Consider the following 19,903-nt stretch of genomic DNA (forward strand, 5'->3'; position numbering starts at 1 on the left):
CCGTACTGGACCCCAACTAGCATTCTAAGCAGAGATTTCCCTCTTGCACCAAACTATTTCACTGCCTCCAAGCAAATCCTGGACTTCCATAACTCCAAAATATTGTTCACGCTCTTATTTCTGCTTGGAATTGTACTCTCACCATGTTCTTTCAGGTTCCTTCTCAACCTCCAAAATCCAGCCAGCTCATGGGTCACCTTCTCCAACTCCCCCTTCCTCATAGAAGTGGCCTCTGGATGGTGTTGGTGTTTTTACCTATTGCTGCCAATGTGTCTGCTCCTTGCTAGGTAGCGAGTGCCTCGAGGACAGAGGGACTGTGCTGCTCACTTCTGATCCCAGCACTCTGCCTGGCAGGTGCTCTCCAGAGCTTGTGCAACTGATTAATATCCTCTTAATACCAAAGTGTGAATGCAAATTGCGTTCTAGTGCAACTGAGCTAAGGTATCTCTCCATGTTGGCTTGGCCTGGGAGAAATATCCTTTATTTCAGGGAAAGAAAGACGTGAATGAAAAGAGCATCTCTGCTCTGTATGACTAGATAAAGTTCTGAAGCTCATTTCTTTATTTGGAAAATGAGAATAATAACATCAACCTTACAGGATTATTGGGATTAAATGGGATACAATTTGGAAAATAACCAGGCACAGACCCTGATACATAGAAAATGTCCAATAAATGTGAGCTTGCTTTGGTTATTATTATAGTAGGTGCTGAAAAATGGCAGCCATTATCATTGCTATATCCCAGTGTTATTTATCTTTTGAATTGAAGAGTTTTCCACTCTTTCCTACTAGATTGTGCTAGCTTAACAAAAGAATATATTTCCTTAGTCAATCTCTACTACTTAGCATGATTTCTTCCATATGGTGAAGGTATTTGATGAATATTTGTAGACTGATCAATAAACTACTAGTAAAAAAGGTACTGAATTTTATAGATACTTTCCACATTTGTTCAGAAACATATTAAATGTGAATCTATGAGGTACCAGGGTTAAACATTTTAAATGCAAATAATCATATTAAAATTAAAAATGATATAAATATTGTAAGCCTTCATACAGCAAACATGTACAATAGATGTTAATACATTTGCATAATTAAGTATTAATTTTAAAAGCAGATAATTCCAATTTACCTCTGTTCCCACAAAGAACTTTGTGCAGAAGTCATCTATTGGCTTCAGATGATCGCCTATCCCACATTCCAGATTTTGGTATGGGTTCATTTCTCCTGCTTTCACTGCTTTGCTCTGTGCTAACGCTTTGTCTTTCAGAGGAGTACAGATAAACAAGCACATATTTATAGGGAAAGATTTTTAAAAATATAAGCAGTTTATATTTTCTGTCCCTTGCCACATGCATCTGTGCCATTCCCTTCCCAATGTGGTGGGCATAAGCATTTTTAAACTTCTAACTTAGCAATAGAAACTTTCTCAAACCAAAACATCAGTGACTGTACTGCTATGTGATAGCTTTAGCTATATGTGCAATGTAAGAGTATAGCTAATCCTAAGGCTGAAATGCAAACATCATGGGGATCCTGTTTCTTTTTAAAAGTATTTGATTTTACCTTGTTTTAAAGCAAAAGTCTTTATATGATCTAAAATTAATGTTATTTATTGAAGCTGTGGAAAATAGAGAAAAGCATGAGTAAAAGAATGAAAGTCATCTATTATCATGTCTCCCAGAGACAACCATGATTAAAATACTGATATATTTCCCCTCTAGTGACTTTTCTGTGAATATATATAAATAGATTTTTTAAAAATATTGCATCATATTATATTTTAGCTTTGTATCCTGATTTTCTGTTCTGTTAAAGATATGTCTTGAGGATTTTCCCAGGTCACTTATTAGTTTTTCAAATATGTGATATTAAATTCTGGGAAAGATGGCAGAGAAATATATGTTCATAAAAACCTCCTCTCATCACACCTTCTCAGTATGTCCTTGGGGTTATATTACCCACAGGAAAACAAACAAATATAAAAACCAACCAACAAATAGACAAACAAAAACTAAAACAGGAGAAGAAAACTTCAGCTATACTAAAAACATATTTGCATTTCCAAAAACTTTAGTATAATTCTGGACAAAAGTAAAAAATGATTATCACAATTTAGTTGATACAGTCAACCAACACTTCCTTTGTTTGGGATGTACATTTTTAAAAAAGTCTCTTCTCCCACTAAGTAAAACATTAAGAACAAGTATCAAAATAAGCCAAACATGGAACCAGACCTTTAAATAGCTGTATTATAAAATGTAAATCAACATTCCAAAAACAAAAAAACTAGGCACATTCAATCACATTGTTCTTGTTAAAAGATATTATTTATAATACATTTAGGAAGAGCAAAAAGGCATTTTGTATCCATTTAATATATAAAATTAAAATCATTAAAATATTTCTTTCTAATTCTTCACTCATTTCAATGTCTATTTTTCTCTTTTTAAATAATGTACACAAATATATTAGTAAAGTAGAACATGTATATAATTTGTAAATCAATATATATACATTGTGAATTTGTACTAAAAAATGTCTACTGAAGGGGTGCAAGATCAAAAGGTATAGAGTTCTCTGGTCCAATAAGGGGAGATAAGATCCTGATTTACAGGGTCACAACTTGTAATGAAAAAGAAAGGGTGAAGGCGAGAGAGACTGTGAAGGAAGACGTGATGATCCTGAGCGAGAGGGTGGAAGTGGGGGCCTGAGGGGAGAGCCCAGGATGGATAACTCAAGTTATCAGTTCTATTCTGGACACACTGACTTTGAGGGAGTGGATTGGGTTCAAATCCAGGAGATAGCGAGAGTGTCAGGGGAGAATTCTCAGCAGAGATAGAAGTTGGAGCCATACAGGTGGACTGTGTTACCAAAGAGAAAGTGCGTCACCAATGAGGAAAGCATACAGCCAAAACTCAAGTTTGAGTTCTGTTCATGACTAGAGGGTAGCACAGTGAAATGGAGTCAGGAAAGGAGACACGGGAGGAGAAACTGAGGAAGTAGCAGGACAGGAAAATCACAAATGCTAAGAAAGATGTGAACTCCCAGAAAAGAGGTTGAGTTGATAGTGTTTAATGTGGTAGAGTCAAAAAGGATGAGGCCAGAGAAAAATGTCATCAATTAATATTTACTTGGACTTGACAGGAATAACTTTGGATATTTAGTAAATTCAAAGTCATCCTCATAGATCACGTATTTTCCATCACTGTAGATAGTGATAATAGCAACTAACATGTATTGGATGTTTACCACATGCCAGGCACTACACCGTGTGCTTTATGTGAACTGTTTCACTCGATCCACGCAGTAACTTCCAAGGCAGTTATGCATTAATCCTCCTTTGAGAATGATTAAATTGAGGCTCAGAGAGATTAAGTAATTTGCCCAAGGTCTCACACCTGGTAGTTAACATTTATTGTGAGTTGACTATCCGCTGTTCTGATAGCTTCACGTATGTTAACTGATTATTAACTCACTTTATCTTTGCAAAACCCTATGAGGTAGTTACCATTATTATTTAGTCCCCTTATTTTCCTCACTCTATTTTCAAACAGGTAAAAAAAAAAAAAAGTAAGTCATAGAGAAGTAAAGTAAGTTGGTCTGGTCAAATGGCTATAGTCATATTAGACAAAGTAGATTTCAAATAAAGGGTATTACCAATTCATCAAGAGCACATAACAATCTTAGAATTTATGTACCTAATAATAGAGCTTCAAAATACATAAAACAAAAACTGATAGAACTGTAAGGAGAAATAGACAAATCCACATTTATAATCAAAGAATTCAAGGCTGCTCTCTCAACAACTGATAGTACAAGGAGACTGAAAATCAGGGAGTACACAGAAGATTTAAATAATACTATCAGCCAACTTGACCTAATAGACAATTATGGAACGTTTCCATACAGCCACATGAGATATACATCCTTTTAAAGTAAACAAGAGGCTGGGCGCGGTGGCTCACGCCTGTAATCCTAGCACTCTGGGAGGCCGAGGCAGGTGGATTGCTCGAGGTCAGGAGTTCGAGACCAGCCTCAGCAAGAGCGAGACCCCATCTCTACTAAAAATAGAAAGAAATTATTTGGCCAACTAAAATATATATATAGAAAAAATTAGCCAAGCACTGTGTTGCATGCCTGTAGTCCCAGCTACTAGGGAGGCTGAGGCAGTAGGATCGCTTAAGCCCAGGAGTTTGAGGTTGCTGTGAGCTAGGCTGATGCCACGGCACTCACTTTAGCCCGGGCAACACAGCGAGACTCTGTCTCAAAATAAATAAATAAATAAATAAATAAATAAAAATACATACATACATACATACATAAATAAATAAAGTAAACATGGCCCAGGCATGGTGGCTCACAGCTGTAATGCCAGCCCTGTGGGAGGCTGAGCCCGGAGGATGGTGGGCCAGGAGTTCAAGATCAGCTTGGGCAACATGAAGAGACCCTGTCTCTACAAAAAATTAAAAAATGAGTGGGGCGTGGTGGCATGTACCTGTAGTCCTAACTACTCAGAAGGCTGAGGCCAGAGGATCACTTGAGATGGGGAGAAGTTTGAGGTTACAGTGGGCTATGATTATACCACTGCACTCCAGGCTGGGCAACAACAGAGCAAGGCTCTGTCTCTAAAAAATAAATAAATTAATTAATTAAAAAAATGAAGTAAAGAACATTTCCAATGATAGACCAAGTATGGTCATATAAGTCATATATGTCATCTGAAGTATGTTCCCTGATTACAGTGGAATTAAAATAGATATCAATAATAAAAAGATCTTTGAAAAATCTCTAAAAATGTAGAAACTAAACAACACACGTCTGAATAACCCATGGGCCAAAGAAAATATCACAAGGGAATATAGGAAGTATTTTGAATTGATTGAAAATGAAAATACAACATATCAATAATGAGGGATGCCTAAACAGTAGTTAGGGAGTAATATTACATAGCACCAAACATCTACATTTGAAAAGAAGGAAGGCCTCAACTCAATGACTTCATCTTTCACCTTATGAAACTAAAAAAAGAAAAGCAAATTAAACCCAAAATAAATCAAGACAGAAAATAATAAAGATAAGAGCAGAAATCAGTGAAATAGAAAACAGAAAAATAAGAGAAACAGACAGAGAGAGAGAGAGAGAGAGAGGGAGGGAGGGAGAGAGAGACGTACTGACTCTAGGTTCAGGTAGCTTAACTGGTAAATTCTACCAAACATTTAATGAAGAAATAATTCCAATTCCAGATAAACTCTTCCAGAAAATGGGGGTGAGGTGGGGTAAGGAAATACTTCTCAATTCATTCTATGAGGCCAGAATTACCAAAACTAGGTAAAGACATCATAAGAAAGAAAAACTATAGACCAATATTCCTCAAAAATTCTTAAGAAAATTTTAGCACATTGAATCCAACAATATAGGAAAAGGAAACTACATCATGACCAAGTGAAGTTTATCTCAGGAATGCAGGGCTAGTTTAACATTCAAAAATTATCAATGTAGTTCATCATATTAATAAGCTTAAAAAGGAAAAACACATATGATCATTTCAAAAGATGCAGAAAAAGCTTTTGACAAAATCTAACACTGATTTTTGAATAGAAGGAAACTTCTTCAACCTGATAAAGGGTTCTAGAAAAAACTTACAACTAATATCATACTTAACGGTGAAGGACTAAATGCTTTCTCTCTAAGATCAGGAACAAAACAGGGATGTCCATTCTCAGTGACTTTTGTAGTTTTCTACAAAACTACAAATAGAACTAGTATCTAAAATATATTAAGAACTTTCAAAACTCAATAATAAGAAAACAAACACCACTTTCTTTGACATTCTGGAGGTTCTAAACGGTATAATCAAGTAAAAAAAAATAGTAATCCAGATTGGAAAAGAAGTAAAATTCTCTTTGTTTGCAGATGACATTATCACATATATAGAAAAACCTAATAAATCTACAAATAAGCTACTATAACTAATAAGTGATTTTAGCAAGATTGTAGGGTACAAAATCAATGTTCAAAAATCAGTTGTATTTTTATACATGAGCAATGACCATTCAGAATTAAAAATTTTAAAGTACCATTTACAAGAACATCAAAAATATGAGGTACTTAGAGATAAATCTGTCAAAGAGGTGAAAGACCTATACACTGAAAACTAAAAACATCACTGAGAAATTAATGACCTAAATAAATGGAGAGACATATTTTGTTTATGGGTTGAAAGACTTGATTTTGGTTTTTTTTTTTGAGACAGAGTCTCACTCTGTTGCCCAGGCTAGAGTGCCGTGGCGTCAGCCTAGCTCACAGCAACCTCAAACTCCAGGGCTCAAGCAGTCCTCCTGCCTCAGCCTCCCAAGTAGCTGGGACTACAGGCATGTGCCACCATGCCTGGCTAATTTTTTATATATATTTTTTAGTTGTCCAGCTAATTTCTTTCTATTTTTTTTAGTAGAGACAGGGGTCTCACTCTTGCTCAGGCTGGTCTCAAACTCCTGAGCTCAAATGATTCACCTGCTTCGGCCTCCCAGAGAGCTAGGATTACAGGCACGAGCCACCACGCCTGGCCTTATTTATTTATTGCTTTTTTGAAGACAGTGCCTCGCTCTGTTGCCCAGACTGGAGTGCAGTGGCATTATCATAGCTCACTGCAACCTCAAACTCCTAGGTTCAAATGATCCTCCTGCCTCAGCCTCCTGAGGAGCTGGGACTACAGGTGTGCACCACCATACCTGGCTAATTTTTCTGTTTTTTATAGAGACAGGGTCTCACTATGTTGCTCAGGCTGGTCTTGAACTCCTGGCCTCAAGCAATCCTCCCCACCTCAGCCTCCCAAAGTGTTAGGATTATAGGCATGATCCATTGCACCTGGCCTTGAAAGACTCAATCTTGTTAGATGCCAACTTTCACAATATTGATCTACAGATTCAATACAATCCCAGTCAAAATCACAGCTAGCTTCTGTGCAAGATAAACTCTTCCTAATATTCACACGGAAAAACATAAAACCTAAAACAGCCAAAAACTTTAAGAAAGAAAAAAAGGTTAGAGGACTAACACTATCTCATTTCAAGACTGATTGTAAAGCAACAGGAATAAAGATAGTATTGCTGTAAAGACAGACACATAGAGCAGTGAAATAGAATAGGGAATTCAGAAATAGACACACACCTGGACAAGTGATTTTTGACAAAATGGACTTTGATCCATAACTTGTGCCATATACAGAAATTAACTCAAAAGGGATCATAGACCTAAATATAAAACCATAAAACTCCTAGAAAAATCAAGAAAAATGTTTGCAACCTTGAGTTAAGCAAAGATTTCTTAAATTCAACACCAAAATCATGATCCATAAAAGAACAAACTGATAAATTAGACTTCCTCAAAATTAAAAACTTCTGATTTTTAAGAGACTGTTAAGAGAATGAGACAACAAATCACAGACTAAGAGGAAATATTTGCAAGTCACATATCTGATAAAGAACTAGTATCTAAAATATTAAGAACTTTCTTTTTTATTTTTTTAATAACTTTTTTTTTTTTTTTTTTGAGACAGAGTCTCACTCTGTTGCCCAGGCTAGAGTGCTGTGTCATCAGCCTAGCTCACAGCAACCTCAAAATCCTGGGCTCAAGCAATCCTCCTGCCTCAGCCTCCTGAGTAGCTGGGACTACAGGTATGCACCACCATGCCCGGCTAATTTTTTCTATATATATTTTTAGTTGTCCAGCTAATTTCTATTTTTTTAGTAGACACGGGGTCTTGCTCTTGCTCAGGCTGGTCTCGAACTCCTGAGCTCAAGCGATCTGCCCGCCTCAGCCTCCCAGAGGATTACAGGCGTGAGCCACCATGCTCGACCAGAACTTTCAAAACTCAATAATAAGAAAACAAACAGTCCAATTAAAAAGTGGGAAAAAGGTTTGAACAATTCGCCAAGGAAGATATACCATACCAAGGTGGCAAATACACATGAAAATATACACTCAACACCTTTAGTCATTAGGTAAATGTAAATGAGGTATCACTATATATATTTTAGAATGGTTAAATTTAAAAGTCTAACCATACCAATTGTTGGCAAGGATATGGAGAAACTGGAACTCTCATGCACTGCTACTGGGAATGTAATATGATAAGATCCCACTGGCAAGCACGTTGGCAGTTTCTCAAAAAGCTACACATACACCAACCATATGATCCAACCATTCCATTCCTAGGGATTTACTCAAGACAAATGAAAGCATATGTCCTTACAAAGACTTGTACATGAATGTTCACAGAAGCTTTATTTGTAATAGCCCGAAGCTGAAAACTATTTAAACGTTCATCAACAGGCGAATGGATAAACAACTGTGGTATAGCCATACAATGAAATACTATTCTGTGATAAAAAGGAATGAACTATTGATGCAACAGATGAATTCCAAAATAATTACGCTGATTAAAAGAAGCCAGACACCCCCAAAAAGAGTATATACTATGTGATGTACCTAAAATTCTAGAAAATATAAACTAACGTATAGTGACAGAAAGTAGATCGGTGGTGGCCTGGGAATTAGGGAAGTGCAGGAAGGAGGGAACACAAAAGGAATCCCTCTATGAGTAAATTTCTGGGAGTGATGAATATGTTCATTATCTTGATTATGGTGATGGTTTCATGGTGGTTTGTATTGACATGAGTGTACACATGTCAAAACATATCAAATTGAACACTTTAACAACGGGAAGTTTATTGTATGTCAAGCATACCTCAATATAGTTGTTAAAAACGAGTAAAAACCCCTCACACTTTAGAAGTGGTAATGATATCCTTACTATAAGCTAGGTAAATGTAGTCCCATTCTCCTGGCCACTTGTTTTCATTAGGCCAAAAAATAATACCAGGACATTTAATATTAATATAAGTTACCTTTTTACAAGTTACATTAATCCCTCTCACCCTTGGTTTCCTTAATTACAAAATGGTAATGAGAATTCCCAGCCCACAGATTGTTGTGATCCTTACCATCTGTTTTCACTGACCCTTATAGCCCCAGGGCCTAGCACGCAATAAGCACTTCACAAATGTGTTAAGTGAATGAAAACATGTGCAATATCAGCACAGTACCTGACCCTTAGCTGGAATTCAATACATTATTATATATATATATTATATAATAAACAAATACAAAAGAGGAGGGAGAGAAGGAAGAGGAGGAAGAGAAGAGGAGAGGAGGAGGAGGAGGAGAAAACTCACTTTAGATGCCCTCTAGAATGAAGTAGGCCCCAATAAATAAAAAACATGCAGTGTTTTAATAATGCTTTGAAAATGTACATAAAAATTAAATGATTCCATTTTTTTATCATGAGATTTTGAGTTGTATCAATAGAACACATGGCTCCGAAGTGAAATTTTGCTCAAACTGGGTACTGAGTATATAAAATATGTTTTTCTTTTCTTTTTTTTTTGTTTTTTTGAGAGAGTCTCGCTCTGTTGCCTGGGCTACAGTGCCGTGGCATCAGCCTATCTCACAGCAACCTCAAACTCCTGGGCTCAAGTAATCCTCCTGCCTCAGCCTCCCAAGTAGCTGGGACTACAGGCATGTGCCACCATGCCCAGCTAATTTTTTTTTTTATATATATAGTTTTTTTTAGTTGGCCAGATAATTTCTTTCTATTTTTAGTAGAGGCGGGGTCTTGCTCTTGCTCAGGCTGGTCTTGAACTCCTGACCTCGAGCTATCCACCCGCTTCGGCCTCCCAGAGTGCTAGGATCACAGGTGTGAGCCACCGCGCCCGGCCTAAAATATGTTTTTCTTAGATATCCTAGATGTAACTGAACATTAAAAAATTTATAAATGGAAATCCTTTTGATAAGGCAAATGTTTAAAAAATACTTCATTGTTAGTTATTCTAGCACATGTTCATTATGCATTACTCTCCAGGTAGAATATTCATGCATACCTTTATCTTAATAGTTTTGACAGCTTATATGTGCACTTTGAATTACCTCAACAAAGATGTGTGGGTTGAGTGTAGACAGACTGAAAGTCAATTTGCTTTCTTTACTCAATTTTATCATAGTGCTGTATAAATATTAATTTTTAAAATTATATTCTTATTGAGAATAAGGTAATTTGTTTCTTGGTACTCTATAACTTAATTTTGCTAGACTTTAGATATGTTCTGTTTTATAGGATGACTCTTTGGGCACATGCATATTCATTAAGTGGGCTTCATTCATTTTTTTTAATGTAATGAGTTTTTAAAAACACGTAAGTACACTCAATAAATGTTTGTGAAACTGAATCTTTTTGTGTGCATTGGCAGTTTTAATGTGTTAACTATAGCTATTATAGCCATTATAAAGTTCCATATTAGAGGGTTTGATTTTCTGCATTCTTTTTACAAATTAGACCATCCTAGAAAGTAACTCACCTTCACCTTAGACATAACCAGTCACTAGCACTCAAACTATTAAATGCCTTTTTAATAAGCAGATGCAATTACCTTGTGTTTTATAAAGAAGATGTTCTTCATTCAGGCTTACTTTGGTTGGGCAGTGATCTAAACTTGTTTCCCCCTTAGACAGCCTTACCTTTTGGGAGAACATATAATAAAGATTATTTCCATATATTTCTCAAGGTATCCTTGGGTAATTTATTCCTGCCTTTCCCTATGGCTCTCAGATTGAAGGAAACTCACCTCCCTCTTCTTCCTCCTTCCCTTCTCTCCTTCAAATTTCTAGTTGCTTTTCCACAGGGAAAGCACCTAAACCACATTTCTAAAACCTTGCCACAGAAGGGAGCTTTGTCTAGGGGCACGTTTCCAAATCCCAAATTCTCATATGTCATTTCTTTCCTGAAAATGTCTTGTATTCTGTTCCATAATATATCCTTGTTAGTTTTAATATAAAATAAGGACTCATTCCCCTGCTCCCTAAATCTCTTAGTTAAATGAAACTCCAGAAGGGGCCCTGGGCCTGCACCACACCCTGGTGGCTGGAATGAGAAACTGTCACACTTTACATTTTTCCCTCATAGCTTCTGTCTCCCCTTTCTCCCTTAGGATGTTTGTTGACATGCTATGCAATTATTCTTAGGTGAGCTTTTGTTAATTTGTTTGAACTATTCACAGCTCAGTAAATCCTACCCCAGAATATTTCTAATCCTCTCCTTCCAATTCTTTCCCAGTTACTTTGGGAATATTCTCATCCTTTCATGTTCTCTCTTCCACTGGGAGCAAATACTTAATAATGTAATTCTTGTGATACTCATAAATTAAAAGAAAACTATTAAGTTTGGATTAAAATTAGACATTCTAAAGAAAGAGAGCCATCGACGTCAGAAGTCCACTCATACTTTCCACACATATCTCCATCCATACCCACATTTTTCTCAAAATTGCTTTTCTTCAAGTTCTGTCATTCAAGATAAATACAGATAACTTCTCATTCAATTACTTTTCAGTTCTCTTTGGTCATAGGTTTTACAGCAACACTGGATCCCACGAGTAATATGCAAAATATGTAGAAGTTTGGCTACAGTAGAAGGGGAAATTAGCTTTTCTCTGCTAATCCTAGATCTGAACAATTTTCAAGCAACTGATATGCAATTGAATAATTATTACAGAAGCCATATGTAAGTCATGGCATGCTTATACATGAATATAATCTTGAGTTCGCAATGATTTTGATTTCTGACTTGATCTAGACAGGCATCAAAATAACTCTCAATCAAGAAATTTATTAGTTGAATGAATACATAAATTATAAAGTCTTTTGTTAATTTGAGCTGCTTTATTTTTAGAGTGTGTGTATATGTATGTCTATGAATGGAAATTATAAAGTGTATATATGCAAATAGGATGGATTAAACTCCATGTTACTTACCTTAGAGAGAGGTTTCCAGGAAAGATCTAGATGCAAAAAAGTAGATGGTACATCAAAAGGAATTTCAATACTTTCCTCTTTCTTTTTCTCTGTTGGTTGGGGGGTTGAAATTTTCTGTGGTCTAATATCCCAGAAACATATTGTGCTAAAAAAAAGTTTATATCTTTTTATTAAGTATAAATCAGGGGTGCAACCTCAGTACTACCATTAATGCTGCTACACATTAGCAATGAGACCATGGCAATATTTTAATGTCTCTGATCCTAAGATTTTAGTGAAATGATACACTTTTGCATTTTATATTTTTGAGAATGATACTGTTTATGAGGTTATTTAATAACCTCCCTCAACTTGGGACTAATCACATATGAGAGCTGAGTTTGGAAACTGATGTAATCTTTTTTTTCATATAACAGTTTTGAGATACAGCTCATATACTACAAAATTCACCAAGTTAAAGAGTATAGTTCAATGGCATTAAATATATTCACAGAGCTGTGTGGCCATCACGACAATCAATTTTAGAAGATTTTCATCACCTCCCCAAAACACCCCATATATATTAGCAGTTACTTCCCATGAGCAGTTTCCCTCAAGCCCTCCCACCAGCCCTAGGCAACCATTAATATACGTCCTCTCTCTACAGATTTTCCCATGCTGGACATTTCATAAATGGAATCATATAATATATGGTCTTTTGTGACTGCCTTTTTTCACTTAGTGTAATGTTTTCAAGTTTCATTCATGTTGTAGCATGTAGCCGGACTTCACTCCTCTTTATTGCTGAATATTCCATTGAATGGGCATACCACATTTTATTTATCCATTCATCAGTCCATCAACTGTATAAGTTTTGTGTAGAGTATGTTTTCATTTCTATTGGGCATATCTAGGAGTGGAATTTCTGGGTTACATGGTAACTCTGTGTTTAATCTTTTGAGGAACTGTCAGACTGTTTTCCAAAGCAACTGTACCATTTTTACATCCCACTAGCAATGCATGAGGATTCCAATTTATCAACATTTCCATAAGTTCGCTAATACTTGTTATTTTTTCTCTTTTTGATTATAGCCATCCTAGCAGGTATGAAGTTGTATCTCATCAAAAGTGGTTTTGGTATGCATTTGTGGTTTTGGTGTAATAACTAAGAAGTCACTCCCCAATCCAAGGTCATCAAGATATATGCCTATGTTTTCTTCTAAGAGTTTTCTAATGTTTGCTCTTACATTTATGTCTTTCTTCCATTTTAAGACAATTTTTGTATATGGTGTGAGGTAGGAGTCCAACTTTATCTTTTGCACATAGATATCCAGTTGTCACAGCAGCACTTGTCACAGCAGCACTTGTTGAAAAGACTTTTCTTTCTTCACTAAATTGCTTAGCATCTTTGTTGAAAATCAGTTGACCAAAGACGTATGGGTTTATTTCTGGACTCTAGAGTTTATTCCATTGATCTATGTGTCTATCCTCATGTTCTAGTATATCTGTCTCTATTACTGTAGCTTTGTAGAAAGTTTAGAAATTTGGAAGTATGAGTCCTCCAACTTTGTTCTTCTTTGACAAGATTGTTTTGGCTATTCTAGTTATCATTGCTGTTTTGATTTCCATTTCTCTGATAGCTAATGATATTGAGCATCTTTTTATGTGCTTATTGGCCATTTGTATATCTTCTTTGGGGAAAAAATCTATTGAGAATCTTTATTCACTTTTTAATTGGGTTATTTGTCTTTTTATCATTGAGTTGTAAGAGTTTCTTTATATATTCTGGATACATGTATTTTATTAGAAATATGATTTGTAAACATTTTTTCCCATCCTATGGGTTGTCTTTTCCAATTTCCTGATAGTGTCTTTTGAAGCACTAAAGGTTTTAATTTTGATGAAGTCCAATTTATCTATTTTTCTTTTGTTACTTGTGTTTTTGGTGTTTTATCAAAGTGACATAATCTTAACAATGATATAGTAAAAATAACATACACAGATGGAGTTGGTTATGATGTACTTTGTACATAGTAGACATCCAGCCAGTGTTATTTCTCCTGTTATTATTCCTCTTTCCTCACAGGTTAATTATAAAAATCAAATGAGATAACATATGTGAAAATTTTTTATAGAAGTTCCAAACATATATAGGGTGCACTAAAAATAACACTCTGTGTATTTGTGAAACTTTATAAAGAATTTTCACATACATTATCTCATTTGATTTTCATAATCAACCTATGATGACTATTTTCTGACAATGAAAGTTAAAACACATTATAATGATATTTGTATTAATTATATGTATTTTTGTTATTTGTATTTTGTGAAATTAATTGTATTAGTATTATTTGTATTAGTTATATAAAAAGATATAATGAAAATGGCAAAGAACATGCCACATTCTTAGCTCCATATTTTCTATAACTGAGGTTATATATAATCTCATTAATGAATTTAAGGTCTACTAAAGAATTTAAATGTGTAAGTTAAAGTATTTAGATAAGCTGGTGGTAGGATCAGGGTGGCTAAGTAGACACAGGTAATAGGTGCTTTCTCCATGGAGAGGAACCAGTATAGTAAGCAGATTCTCACATTTTGAATAGATCATCTAGGAGAGAATGCTAGGATTCACTAGGGAAGCAACAGGAACCACTCAAAGTAGAGAGGTATGGAGAGGGTTCAGGGCAACATGCCTAGCCAAGACTGGCCAAGAGCTGGGGGAAGCTGCTGGATGTGGGGAAACAATAAGAGAGAGAAGCTCCCAGGGCTCCACTGAGACAAGATTTTATATTCTTGCCTACAAGAGAACCTCCTGATCCTTACAGGTCTTGGGCCCAACATAGGGTGCTGCCTGCAGATTGCACAGAGACATCTCTCCAGAAAGGGAAACCCAAGTCAAATCCCACAGGTATCTGAGCCTAGAGCAGTTTGAGCTGGGCACCATTCTGAGAGCCTAGATACTGGGAAACCATGGGCATACCTGCAGCCACTGTGCAGCTCCTAGGAGAGATACAGGAGCACAGGCATGCCCATGTACCTCTGGGAGAGTCCCCACTACCCTCCTGTGGGCTGCTGTTCAGACTGAGATGTGAGCAGACAGCATTTTCCACAGTTTCTTGCCCACCCGGCTTGCCAGGGTGGGGCTCCAGCCTCTCTGGTCCCAGACCCAAAGAGCCATTTTGAGAGTTTAACATTAGGCTGCACCCTGCGCTCTAGCCAAGTTCAGGTTGACATGGCTGCAGATGGAAGGGACAGGGAAATCAGGCTTTCTGACATATATTGAGGACAATACCACAATACCACAATGAGGAAACAAAAGGTCAATATTCAACATCATGAAAATATACAAAAATGTAAAACTCAAAGGTCTAATAAAACAATCACACAAAAGAGGAAGAGAAAGGAATTAAATGGCAATATGAGAGAAGTTTAGCAAACCACAAAGAGAGAAAGAAGGAAACAAAGAATTTATTAAAAACTAGAAAATAAGAAAACAATTAACAATATAAGAAAAACAAAACCTCACATCTCAATATTAACCTTGAATGTAAATGGATTAAACACTCCACTTAAAAGACATAGATTGGCAGAATGAATAAAAAACATGATCCAACTATATGCCACTACAAAAGACTCATCCTATCCATAAAGACACATACAGACTGAAAGTAAAGGGGTGGAATAACATATTCCATGCAAACAGAAACCAAAAGCAAGCAGGAATAGCTATATTTATATCAGATAATAGACTTTAAATCAAAAACAGTAAAAAAAGACAAAGAAGATCATTATATAATGATAAAGGGATCAATTCAGCAAAAGGATATAACAATCCTAAATATATATGCACCCAACATCAGAACACCCAGATTCACAAAACAAATATTACTAGACCTGAAGAAAGACATAGACAGCCACATAATAAAACTGGGAGATCTCAAAACCCCACTCACAGTACTAGACAGATCATCAAGACAGAAAATCAACAAAGAAACATTGGGCTTAGATTGGACCTTAGGCCAAACAAACGTTTAGAGAACATCCCACCCAACAACTATAGAATATACATTCTTTTCATCAGCACATGGAACATTCTCTAAGATAGGCCACATGTTAGGCCACAAAACAAGTTTTAACAAATTTTAAAAATCAAAATCACATCAAGTATCTTCTCAGACAACAATGGAATAAAGCTAGAAATCAATACAAAGAGGAATTTCAGAAACTATACAAATACATGGAAATTAAACAACATGCTCCTGAATGATCACTAGGTCAATGAAGAAATAAAGACAGAAGTTTTAAAATTTTTCAAAATGAATGAAGATGAAAACATAACATATCAAAACCTGTGGGATACAGTAAAAGCAGTGCTAAGAGGGAAGTTTATAGCATTAAATGCCAATATCAAAATAAGCAGAAATTAACAACCTAACATCTCATACCTCAAGGAACTGGAAAACCAAGAACAAACCAAACCTAAAGTTAGCAGAAGAAAAGAAATAAAGATCGAAACAGAACTAAAGAGATAGAGACCCCCCCCCAAAATTACAAAGAATTGACAAAATGAAAAGTTGATTCTTTGAAAAGATAAACAAAATTAATAAACTACTACTTAGACTAACCAAGAAGAGAGAGGATCCAAATAAACACAATCAGAAATGAAAAAGAAGACATTACAACTAATACCACAGAAATACAAAAGATCATCAGAGACTACTAAGAATGCTCACAACCTAGAAAACCTAGATGAAATGGATAAATTCCTGAAAACATACAACTTCCCAAGATTGAATCAGGAAGAAACAACTCCTGAATGGACCAATAATGAGTTGTGAGATTGAATCAGTAACAAAATATCCCCTCCCCCCCAAAAAAGCCCATGACCAGATGGATTCACAGCCAAATTCTATCAGATGTACAAAGAAGAAATAGTACCAATCCTACTGAACCTGTTCCAAAAGATTGAGAAGGAGGGAATCCTCCCTAACTCATTCTATGAAACCAGCATCACCCTGATACCAACACCAGGAAAGAATGCAACAAAAAAAGGAAAATACAGACCAATATCTCTGATGAACATAGATGCAAAAATCTTCAAGAAAATGCTAGCAAATTGAGTCCAACAGCACATCAAAAAGATAATTTATCATGATTAAGTGGTTTCATGCCAGGGATGTGAGAATGGTTCAACATATCCAAGTCAATAAATGTGATTCACCACATAAACAGAAGCAAAAACAAAAACCATATAATCATCTCAATAAATATAGAAGAAACATTTGATAAAATTCAGCATCCCTTCATGATAAAAACCCTCAAAAAACCTAGCATAAAAGGAAAAACCTCGAAATAATAAAAGCCATATATGACAACCCCACAGCCAACATCACACCAAATGGGAAAATGATGAAAGCATTTCCCCTAAGAACTGGAATAAGATAAGGATGCCCACCTTCACCACTTATATTCAATGTAGAACTGGGAGTCCTAGTCAGAACAATCAGGAAAGAGAAAGAAATGGCATCCAAATTGGAAAAGAGGAAGTCAAATTATCTCTGTCTGCTGATGATATGATCTTATACCTAGAAAACTGTAAGGACTCCTCTAAAAGGACTCTTAGATTTGATAAATTCAACAAAGTTTCTCAGCTTATAAAATCAACATAGAGAAATCAATAGCATTTTTGTACACCAATAATGACCAGGCTGAGGACCAAAATCAAGAACTCAGTCTCCTTAATAGCTGTGAAAAAAATCCCATACATAGGAATATATTTAACCAAGGAGGTTAAAGATCTCTACCATTTGATCCAGCAATCCCACTACCGTGGATCTACCAAAAGGAAAAGTCATTATAACAAAAAGATACTTGCACTTACATGTATATCACAGCACAATTCACAATCGCAGAGATACGGAATCAACCTAAGTACCCATTAACTGATAAGTGGATAAAAAGAAAATGTGGTGTAAATATACACACTATGGAATACTACTCAGTCATAAGAAAAAATGAAATGTCTTTTACAGCAACTTGGATGGAACTGGTAGACCAACAGCCTAACTAAAATAACTCAGGAACAGAAAAATGAATGTCACATGGGAGCTAAATTACGGCTATGCAAGGACACACAGAATGGAATAAGGGACGCTGGAGACTCCAAAGGCGGGAGGGTTTTTACTTATTGGGTACAATGTACACTAATCAGGTGATGGGTACAAAAGCCTAGACTTCACCACTACACAACATACACATATACCAGGATTCCTCTTGTACCCTCTAGTTGTATTTAAATTTTTAAAAAGATTAAAAAAGTATTTAGATAAACAAACAGCAACTCAACTAAGACTAACAAAACTTTTATTCATTTATATAGTTTAATCAATATTAATCATTTGCTCATCTTATTAATGAATAAAGTAGTTAAAATTAATAAAAATATTAATCATTTTTATGTTGTCAAAACATAAATCCTTGAGAGAACACCACAAGTGACACATGACATACTAAGATCTGTTTTTTGTTTTTTTGTTTTTTTTGAGACAAAATCTCACTTTGTTGCCTGGGCTAGAGTTCCGTGGCGTCAGCCTGGCTCACAGCAACTTCAAACTCCTGGGCTTAAGCGATCCTACCGCCTCAGCCTCCCGAGTAGCTGGGACTACAGGCATGCGGCACCATGCCCGACTAATTTTTTCTATATATATTTTTAGTTGGCCAGATAGTTTCTTTCTATTTTTAATAGAGACGGTGTCTCGCTCTTGCTCAGACTAGTCTCGAACTCCTGACCTCGAGCGATCCACCCACCTCGGCCTCCCAGAGTGCTAGGATTACAGGCGTGAGCCACTGTGCCCGGCCTAAGATCTGTTTTTAAACACGTCTATAGTTGGTTTAAAATTGTTTTCCAAAATTATGTAGTTCTTCTTGGATCTTATTCATAGCAGTAATTTTTATTATTCATGAAATGGCTTTGCTAAATATAGATATCGTCCCTCAGTTGAGCTTTCTGCATAAATCAGTTACACATTCTTAATTAATGAAAATTTATTTTGTTATATTTTATGTTATAAGACCCTTAGCATTGCTGAAGTATAAAGGTTAGGACTGATGGAGTTATCCAGACTAAAAATTAGCTTTTCTAGATTCATAAACTTTATTTTTTACTTTAACAACTTTTGAAGGAAATATTTTCAGAATATTTCTATGTTTATATAAATAATCATATATAAAATAATAATTTAACCAATCAGCCTCCTTCCTTCCAAACTCAAAGCCCATCATTATAAACCACCAACCAAGGACCTGTGTCAATATGGTTTTAAATGTTCTCCAAGGCTACTGAAGAGCAATATAGCATTACATTCTGTTGTTTATAAGTAACATTATAGCATAAGCATTTCCCCATGAAATCATAATACAATTTTATGAAATCATAATACAATTTTAATTGTTGCATAAAATTCCATATGACCCTATAGGTGCTAGGTATCGATGTGTTGTGTTGTTTTTGCCTGGGTGACAACATCCCCTGTTTTCTTTGGCTACGTTATTCTAGTTGTTCTTTGGGGAACTGCCCCTTTCCCATTACATGCAGTCAGGTCGGGATGTCACTCAAGGCATTCTGCAGTTTCTTCCCTGTTCAAAGGGGTGGGTTCATGATGCAACAGAGGCCAAGCAGACCCTTCCTAGTTACTCTGAGTCTTAAACAGAGTGACACAAAGATTGGAGATGATTCATTCAGAGGGAAGTGGCTGGCCATTCATTCCTGCTACCCAAATCCCTGGGGCTCTTTCCAAGGCCTGAATCAGCACTTCCTTTGATTCAGCAACAACATTACTTACAAGTTGTCTATGTAACTCATTGTATATTTAGTGAGCTATAGGTGGAATATATATTTGCCTTCAGAGCCTCATTTCTTCTATCTATATGTATATTTTAGGGTTATTGTGAATATAAAAATAGTTAACCTAATTAAAGCACCCAGTAGAGAACTGGCATAAATATCCGTATTTCTTCACCTGAAGCTAGCCACAGTCAATTTCTGTT

The 19,903-nt window shown here is 35.8% G+C and overlaps 2 protein-coding genes across 3 annotated transcripts in view; one reads left to right on the forward strand and one right to left on the reverse strand.

The window, feature by feature from the left end:
* MCOLN3 (mucolipin TRP cation channel 3) overlaps positions 1-19,903 on the forward strand; it is a 123,846-nt gene that overhangs the window by 23,567 nt on the left and 80,376 nt on the right. The window lies entirely within an intron of this gene.
* Positions 1-19,903, reverse strand: part of DNAI3 (dynein axonemal intermediate chain 3) — a 71,240-nt gene that overhangs the window by 16,504 nt on the left and 34,833 nt on the right. For both annotated transcript variants that reach the window (XM_045547629.1, XM_045547628.1), the window contains 3 exons: positions 11,873-12,017; positions 10,492-10,579; positions 1,137-1,267 (listed from right to left, as the gene is read on the reverse strand). In XM_045547629.1, coding sequence (XP_045403585.1) covers positions 1,137-1,267; positions 10,492-10,579; positions 11,873-12,017 — 364 coding nt within the window. The remainder of the gene's footprint in view (positions 1-1,136; positions 1,268-10,491; positions 10,580-11,872; positions 12,018-19,903) is intronic.

Source organism: Lemur catta, chromosome 3 (genome assembly GCF_020740605.2).
Source record: "Lemur catta isolate mLemCat1 chromosome 3, mLemCat1.pri, whole genome shotgun sequence".
Taxonomy (NCBI): domain Eukaryota; kingdom Metazoa; phylum Chordata; class Mammalia; order Primates; family Lemuridae; genus Lemur; species Lemur catta.